This window comes from Diadema antillarum, unplaced genomic scaffold (assembly GCF_040938485.1).
Source record: "Diadema antillarum isolate AM-2024a unplaced genomic scaffold, OU_Dant_1.0 seq00001787_RagTag, whole genome shotgun sequence".
NCBI lineage: Eukaryota > Metazoa > Echinodermata > Echinoidea > Diadematoida > Diadematidae > Diadema > Diadema antillarum.
This window is the reverse complement of record NW_027272465.1, coordinates 8,585-17,827: the sequence shown is the minus strand read 5'-3', so window position 1 is coordinate 17,827 and position 9,243 is coordinate 8,585. Positions and strand designations below refer to the sequence as shown.

Here is a 9,243-nt window from a genome sequence, read left to right as displayed (position 1 = left end):
CAAATCACACACAAGAAATTTAGCACAACAGCTTTAACCGGTTGAGAAAGAGCTGATTTGCCGTATGATGAGGACACCTGCCCAAGCATACCTGGGACTAATCTTCAATGGCTTAATCTGAGCCCAGGAGTCTCTGCAGATACAGAACAGAGTGGATGGCTGCCACAGATGAGTAACTGCCATGGAGAGGATTAACTATACAATCGCCAGCAAGTAGGGTACAAATTTTTTTCATCAGCCTCAAATGAGGTTTGGACTTTGGGACCGGCGGAGCTCAGGAGAGAGGCCAGTCACCTCTGGAGTTTGCCCTGAACACTGATGCAAAGAATCGCAACTCCAGGTTAATGTCGATTTAAACACGCCATACCGTCACACTCTGAGTGCGCATCCCATTGTCGAGAAAATAAATATATTTACAACAGATAACTCGACCACATGATCCAATGTAGCGTCCTGTGGCAAGCATGTTTCGTATCTGATCACAATTGTACCGTTGGGGCAATAGCTTCACACAATGGCATCCACACAAAGCAAACACATAAAATGAACAAAGGTTGAACTTCAACACCGTAGCTCATAAAATATGACTTTACAGGTGAGAAGACTTTGAAAAATGAGTATTGTCTCATGAAACGTCTTCCAAGGTTTCTCTTTGTATTCTCTTTTTCCTTTCAACCTCCAAGCCAATCATCTCAACACATGGTCTTTTGAAAAAATGCTGATATTCAATTATTTGCCATGCAAGACAAAGGCTCATTTCACTCACACTGACAAATTATTTAGACTAGCAGTGGTATTTAGGTACAGAGACTCTCTTATAGCATCAATGATTTTAGTATTACCTTTCACAAGTCAACTTGTAAGGAATAATGTGATGTTTACCGGTAATCTAATTACAATGTGATGCCCACTCCCTGACATTGTTTGAAAGACATGTTGGCCAGTGCCATGTTTCAAGCATGAGGTATTTTCAAATAGCTCTAAGGCAACACATACCCTTTTTAACACAGATATTGATACATAGTTGCTAAAAGTTTTCTTTCCTGCTGTGAGTCACTCACTCATACTTTGCATTAAAAAAGTGACCGCATCATCGCTGTCAAGTAATACGATTCGATCCATACCAGGCATCTGGATGTACGTAACTGCGTGTTTCACATGATGGTTACACATGTAGCAGCTGACAGAACCTGCCACCACGCAGAGTCCTAGAGCGAGATCTTCTTGTAGCGCCGCACAAATGTGTCGACGTCAAACTTGCGCTTACAGCCGTTGTAGTTCATGTAGCGAATCTTGCCGAATACGGGACGCTCCTTCCAACCCTGGTCGTGGATGCCACAGATGGACCACATGCACCCTACAAGAAAGGAGAAACATAAATTTAAAAGAAAGGGAAATAAAACTGCAGCTGAAAGAGCAATTGGGTAATCGTGGAGTGATATTAATCAATACAGAAAAATGGGAAAAGAGCAACCAATGTGGTTTGTACCGAGAGTACAGTGATTATATACCATAATCGTGTTCATCATTCAATCATATTTCATACCTCTCGAACTATGATAATTATCATCAAAGTCAAAGTCTATTTATATTACTATCAACATCTTAGAGGGTAAACTGTCTGCCCTGAGAAAGTAACTGAAGAATGCAAAGGCTATACATACATGACGCCAACAAAAAGACTTTGTGCACTGATATATGCACCTTCATGCAAATCTAAGCTACATAACGACAGAGGACTGACTGACCTACGTAGCCGTTGGGGTCCCGTCCGTCCAGGGAGTATCTGTCGTTGAGGTAGATGGCGATGTCCAGGGCTTCCTCTGGGGACGACGTCCATTCCAGGATCTTCTTGGCCCAGTACATGCGCAAGAAGCCGTGCATCTTGCCTTCCGTCACCATCTGCACCTGCAGGAAGGAAGGGACAGGTATTGGCAAACTGAAACGACAGAGCTTCACTACAACTGTGACTTTCAAATTGATGAAAAATCTTCGTCCAGTTGTTTTTGTTTTTGTTTTTTGACGCGGCTACTACTTGAACACTAATCAATTCAGTACTTATTTACGTCAATGCAGGGCAATTTGTCATTCATTATCAACAAACTGTGACTTTACAGTGAAATGCAGCATTTCTCTGAATATTGCAAGTTGACTGATATTCATGAAATCAACAATTTGCAAAACAAAATATCACCTCCCACACCACAAATGCGCTGCCTATCATCTCTAAGGTTGGAATTTGAGAGAGTTTAAAGAGATAATACTCATTTCACATTTTGTCACAGTAGTTCTTGATGTTGTAATGTATATTTCAGTGCCTTTCTGCATAATACACACTCTCATCAACCTTGTAAGAGGCAACATCACCACAACATGCTCACAACAGCATGATGAGTGGACAGGTCTTCACACTCCAGTAAATGTTAAGGCTTATCAATATGAAATGACAAGAAAATGACATTTGCCGAATCAATGAAAAACATGGCTATACAGTATAAAAAAATAAATACACAAATATATAAACAAAAAAATAAATAGATAACAATCAATCAATAAACAAATAGATAAATAAACAAATAAATAAACAAATAGAGAATAAAAATGAATAAATGAATATTCCGTGTACAGTGTCTCATTCAGCATGTGAGAACTCAGCTGATACTGAAATAATATCTTGAGGAGAGCAGAAAGCTGGAAAAGAAGACAGAACGGGATACCCAAGGAAGGTGCCATGGCAACGGATGCAAAGCTGATGATGAAATGCTTCAACTAAGCGCAAGGTGAAGAGCCAATACCTTCGTGCCAGGGACCTCAGGACACCTTGGAGGGGGGAGGGGGGTGGGGGGGGGGGGGGGATTGAACTATGTATCGTGTGGAACAATACAGCACCGCCATCAGCAAATATTGGTATACACATATCAATCCGTCAATCACATTTTGGTGACGGGTGTACAGAGATGGACACCACAACATAACTACTTAAAAAATGGGTATGTAGTAGTTTGGGATGTGACAGTCTCAATTGGTTTGCATTGTGAGAAAAATCTCATGCTGCAGAAACTAATAAATTGAGGAGCACATAATCAAAGCATATGTCTTATGTTTTAAAACCTAGGGTAATGTGTACTGAGTACCATGAGGGGCAATGTCTATCAAGTATGACTGAGAAGAGTGTTTTAAAATCACTGAAAAACTGCCAAATGAACTTCTACGAGCTGCCTTCAGGATCTGGCACACGTGAAGATCTTTCTGCAACCCTGTGTGTAGCCGGCCGGCCGGCCGGCAAATTTCAGCACTGAGAAGGAAAAAAGGAAAAGGGGTAGAGGTGAGGGACGGGCAGGGGGGAGGGGGTGGGGGGAAAGGAGGAGGACGGGGAGGGGGAGGGAGAGGGGGATTTGATAAAAAATCACACTGCCAACTTTTGTCACATTTCCAAGCCAGTATGACGATGACTCCTGGCTCCTCTGTCTCTGAGTCATAGACCGGAGAGATCTCTAAACTTGGAAAGGGTCTCTGCCGTGGCCGGGACCCGCTCTTTCCTTCCTCCGCCCGTTCCCCGCGAGAGAATATTTCGGGGCTAGGTCCCCCGAGGGAGAGGAGTGGAATAGAACAGAACACCAGGTTTCCCCAATGTGACTAGCTAGCGCAGCCAGAAAATGATGAGGCTGAAACATGAAACTCCCAGGCCAGTGGGGAAAAGGGGCTTGACAAATCCAATTTTCACGCACATGACTTTCCATATTTGGTTCCTCAGCTCGGTTTCTGCTTGCTCTGAAGTATTAAACTGATTCAATAATTTGCAATCTTCTTCTGCACAATTTCACGTGAAGTGATATCACGGCTCGTGAGTGATCCAAAAAACTGAACAAAATGCAGCCAAGAGCTGTCACTGTAATTTTGTCACACTTGCTACAGGCAACACGAAGCAAGTGCTAAATTAGTTTTTGGTGGTGTCAGGCTCAAAACTCAATTCAGAGAATCATCAAAAATCAATAGATTGCAGCATCCAAAATTGGCTCAGCAAAAGTAGAAGCAGCACTGCATGACACCATGGTATACTGAATTCTATTCTCTAAATCTAATAATTTGCTAATGATTAGTGGGTTTTGTTGGTTTTTTTTTAAACCAAAGATATTTTTAGCTGGTAATTACTATTAAAAGCACTGTGGCTTTTCCTACATAGTCCTCCATGCTTCATGAGACTAGATCATCACACAATTTGGTATGAAGTTATTTTATGGTATTTAGGCTAAACCAACATCAGTGGCTTATACCATTGAACATGAGCAATCTGTTTGGCTGTCTCAGCTACACACTTTCATCAATAGATGGCGCTCTCACAATTCCACAAGCCTCAAACCAAAAAAATTTAATGATGTGACCAAATTGTTCCAATTGGATAGTGAAGTTATATGTGCCTATAAAAAACCCTTCACTGGGTTAGGTAGTACAGTGACATTCAAAGAGTCATAAATCTGTCATAATCTATTGCTTTCACTTGTAGCCTAACCACTTTTTATCTGCGCCAAACTGTTTGGAGCATTTCATAGTACTACTAGTGAAATAAACATTCTTCCATTCACTTACACACATGGTGTGTATGTAGCATCCCGTTTCTAGCATGAATACAGCTCACGATAGTTGAGTTTCTTCCCTAATTATCAGGACATGAAATTTGCATGTCACATGGGATAGACATAAATCTTTTGATACTGACAATGCTTCTTTTTTTGTAATTTGGTGAATTCCTCATGTCTGGTAAGATGGAATATTTGGAGATTTATGCTCTGAAAAGACAATTTATCCACTGGAGAATGTACACCTGATGTCCACCAACAGCATCCATGCAAAAGCATATAAAATCAGCTAAAGAACTAAACTTGGCATAAGATTATCACAAATGAAATTAGGGCAGATTGAAGTTGTTCTCTGAAAGCATTTTTTTTCCTCCCCAAATTCAGAGGATTATGAAGATAGAGATTTGGCAGTCAGTTATCTGTAGGGCATACATTCAATTGCTTGTTCATCTGCTGCATAAGAGGAAACATCTTCTGTAGAAATTTATACATGAATATGATCTTGAGCTGAAAAAAAAACATGATTCATTCACATTCAATTCTTTATATAGAACTTTTCATTAACTATCTTTTTTTTTATGATGTAAATGAATACCCTACATGGAAAAATATATACAATTATGAAGTGGATGGATTGTTCTGATAAGCAGAGGGCATAATTTCATTATGCTCACGATTTCGGAGGCAAGCAAGTGTTGTTTTTTAAGGTCATTTAAGGGGACTCAACATATTGGTTCCTTGTTGCTGTCATAGAATGGCTGTATTCACTCACACAGGGTACACACGAACACTTTTTCCCAAACATTTGTTACATAGCTTCTTTTCACTCTGTGCAATATATATCAATACCAGTGCCAATTTTAGCTCCAGGTGATTACGGTTGCGACTCACAATCACACGCACACACACATACAAAAATATTGACATGAAACTAATACAAAGAATGATCGCAAAAATCGTGCGAGCGAAGCAGAATCTCTCGACTTCCTCGCACGAGCCGTGACAAAGTGACTAACGTCACCCTTCACGGGGCAGACAGGAAACTTTTCGGCAGACCGGGCTGTGATTAATGGAGAGAGGAGCAGACAATTAGCGCGGAATCGCCCTGACTCAACGATAACCTCGTCCCAGGTCTTGCAGAGTTCACGCCGCTTCCTGTTGACCCGCGTCAAGTTCGTTAGCGCCTGACGCTGGCTGCCAGCGAGGAAGTGCCCCGTTATGCACGTCGCAGTACTCACTGCACAGCCAGCTCGCTGGCACAACTTGGCCAGCATCTGACATTCGCACTGGGACAACCTTCATTCAACTAGATCACACCACCTCCCCCTCATAACAGATATGCAAATATAACACGTTTGCCAATTTCTTCCTTCGTTACATTTGTACAATACGAAATCTTTAAAAACCATGTCGGACGTAAATTCACCACCTCCAGCTTAGAAATATACTTCACTGTCGGTGAACCTGCTTCTATTTTGTTTGATAAGGTCACAATATTCATGCGTGAAGAGGACTTCTCGTAAACCCTATGTTGAGCCCGTTTCAAATCAGTTTGTGTAGCTGAGATGTGACACAGGCTGATTCAGCCTTTGCCACTACAAGACAAACTCGACGAAGCAGAAAGTGGATGAATTCCCAGGCAGGGGTGGAGGGAACGCATGCTGCCTTGATGGAGAAAAAAAATTCTACTACACACTTCATACCACCACGAAGGTCAATCATAACCTACATCGATGATGTCACAGAATGGTCAAAGAAGAAAATTATGAAAGTATGGTGGCAAATTTTTAAACAGTAGTATCAATGACAATTTTCCACGCAAGCAAGCTTTTCAAATAAGCAAACATTAATACCGGCATAACTTCATTTCAACTGTGTCATTCTGACAGGAAGTGACTGATCTCTCGCTTGAAGGAATTGAAGAATGCCTTAACGCCTTCAACAAACTGAGGAAAACCAAATCATGCTATTCCTCTTCCTCTTGTTTATCAAATCTAGAGTGAAGTACGACATAAATATGACACATTTCATTCTGTGACACATATCACACACTTACACAAACAAACAAACAGAATAAAAATTCTATGCCACAGTAAAAATTCTGCGCTGACAGAATTCCAGTGACAAAAATAAAGCCATGAAAGGTCACCTGACTTAACTTTAAGTATCAAAAGAGAAGGGGGGAGGAACTGATGGATAGAAAAAAGATAGAGAAAAAGAAATAGAAAAAGACAGAAAGACAGACTGAGGTACAGACAGATAGAAAGATTGGAGATTGAGAGGACAAAGAAAGAGTGGGAGGAAATGAGGGAGACAGAAAAAGAGAAGAGAGACAGTTTAAGGGATGGTATAGTTTTGGTTGAGATGGGGATTCAGGTTTTTAACTTTTTTTACAAGATAATTACAAACCATTTTGAAGTAGTATCAAAGAGCATACAATTCTAAGAGGAATTAAAAGTTTACTTGATGAAAACTGATTTTGAAATGGCTGAGATATCCAAACAATAAAGTGGTCCTAACGAAAGGTGGATCCCACATGACCTTTTATTAGGACCATTTTGTTTGACTTTGTTTTTTGACATCTCGGCCATTTCAAAACCTATTTTCATCAAATAAACTTTTAATTCCTCGTAGAGTGATCTAATATTTCATCGAAGTGGTTTCTAACTATCTCCGCAAAAAGTTAAAACCTGAATCCCCATCTCAACCTAAACTACATAGTATACTATCCCTTTAATAAGTGTAAAAGAGAGATAGAAAAGAGTGAGTGAGACAGGGAGAGAGAGAGAGAGAGAAGAAAAAAATGATAAGTCTAGCCATTTTTTCCACCCTGATCCTTGGCATCACTTTACAACTTCATACTTTTGACTGTCGGCGAGAAAACAGAAGCAGCTTCTATCCGACTGCTCCCTGAGAGGTCTTAGTCCAGGCATCTGGGTAAGGAACCCAGGAAGTTGCTTGACAGCCGACAGACAGACACACACACGTATATGACACAAATAGCAAGTCATTTCTTGATTAAGCTCATTATTTTGTTCTGCAAACACAAACATCCCCACAGTTGCACAATACAGATACACTGTGGTCTGTATTAAGGCATTTGCCAATTTCCTTTCCATTGAGGCAAAAGAACACTAAAACATAAAATGTGATAATTCCCTCTTTTCCTCTGTCAAATGAAGTGCTCTTTCTGCTCAGTTCTGTTTCTGGCATGGTGGTTATTTCACGAGACCTAAACTTAGTTGAGCTTGCTCATCATTGACAGTATACACTGAATCTGGAATGAGGTGACAGACTTATCAAATACATAATCATTTATGTCAAACCTCAAACTTTAAGACACAAGTAGATGACAATGCTATGACTTAAATCTAATCATATTGAGGTTAAAAAAAAATTACTACAGGCAGATCATAGTTCTTATATGCCGGCAGAAACTGTTGAATTTACCCAGAAAGGTATGCCAGAAGTATTGCAATCTCATAGCATACCTGATTGTGGTTGATACATGATGTTTTATACATAGTATATCAGATTACATCAATTACAATATATCATTATACAGCAGTATCCATGCTGCCAGAGAGAATGACATGAAGCAGCTTCTTATCTGCATGCGATTCGATCATCTCATACAACTGTAAAAGTGGATATTTTCGCGCAACTAATTTTTCTAGCTCAGCAGGGCAAAAAGAGTTTCGCATGTTTTTAATTCTGCGGAATCAAGACATCAACTACTGGAACATTCGGCAAGCAAAATTTCAACACCGCGAAAATTTCCATTTTTACAGTACTAGTAATGCTCTGTAGACTTGATTGTACCAACCAACTGCTGAACAGGGAGGGTGCTTCAGGAATAAATGTTGAGTACTACAACTGAAATTCAAAATTCCACACTTTTCATCTCAAAATTCTGCAGAACAACTCAATATCTTGGAAAATTGCATTGACCAGCCAGACAAGCTTCTGGGCAGGCCTTTTAAATGCATTGCAAACAAATTCCAAGTGGTGTAAGATGAATTTTGAGCCCTTAATAACAACTTCCTTGTATGTTTTAGCTTAAGAGTTTTGGTACATTTTGTGGTGCACTTCACTTCCACAGTAATACTTTTTGAGACAAGGGTCAAAAGAGACCTCCGGATGATTTTCAGTTTTTTACATTTCAACAACTATAAATTACTTTAATACACCAAGAACAGAGTTTCAAAATATATAGTGATTGGGTTGAGGGATAAGAATGTTTTCAAAATTTACAACAAATTGCAATGAACAAGGATGATGACATGGCAGCCTCACCATAAGAATGCATGAGTCAGGGCTCAAGGAAGCAGAACAAAAGAAGATGGCATGCATACATTCTACACAGGTAAACTTGTTAGGCAGGTGGTATTGTAATGGAATTACACTGCTACATTTCTGAAATATGTGAGGCTCCTATGTCATCAGCACTTGTAACAGTGTAATTTGTTTAAGATTATTCAGAGTATTGTTTATCTGCTCAAGGACCACAATAAATTTCACAAATCTATACATGGAGCTGTTGATTTATGTACGGTACTACATGATGTGAAATTGTGAAAATCGTCTGGAATGCCCCTTTAAAGGGGTAGTACAGTATTGGTGGAGATGAGAATTGGGCTTTTAACTTTTTGCGAGATACCAAGAA

The 9,243-nt window shown here is 39.9% G+C and overlaps 1 protein-coding gene across 1 annotated transcript; it reads right to left on the bottom strand.

The window, feature by feature from the left end:
- Positions 1-1,208: 1,208 nt before the first annotated feature.
- Positions 1,209-5,851, bottom strand: LOC139712287 (uncharacterized). The gene is made up of 3 exons (XM_071624127.1): positions 5,594-5,851; positions 1,749-1,908; positions 1,209-1,357 (listed from the first exon to the last, which is right to left on the bottom strand). The coding sequence occupies exons 1-3, from the start codon at positions 5,849-5,851 to the stop codon at positions 1,209-1,211; spliced, it is 567 nt and encodes a 188-aa protein (XP_071480228.1).
- Between the last annotated feature and the right edge of the window lie 3,392 nt (positions 5,852-9,243).

Coding starts and splice junctions, on each gene's coding strand:
- LOC139712287 (XM_071624127.1), bottom strand. CDS start 5,851: ATGCTGGCCAAGTTGTGCCAGCGAGCTGGCTGTGCAGTGAGTACTGCG. Junction 1,909..5,593: donor TCTGCCCCGTGAAGGGTGAC/GTTAGTCACTTT, acceptor TCCTTCCTGCAG/GTGCAGATGGTGACGGAAGG. Junction 1,358..1,748: donor GGACCCCAACGGCTACGTAG/GTCAGTCAGTCC, acceptor CCTTTCTTGTAG/GGTGCATGTGGTCCATCTGT.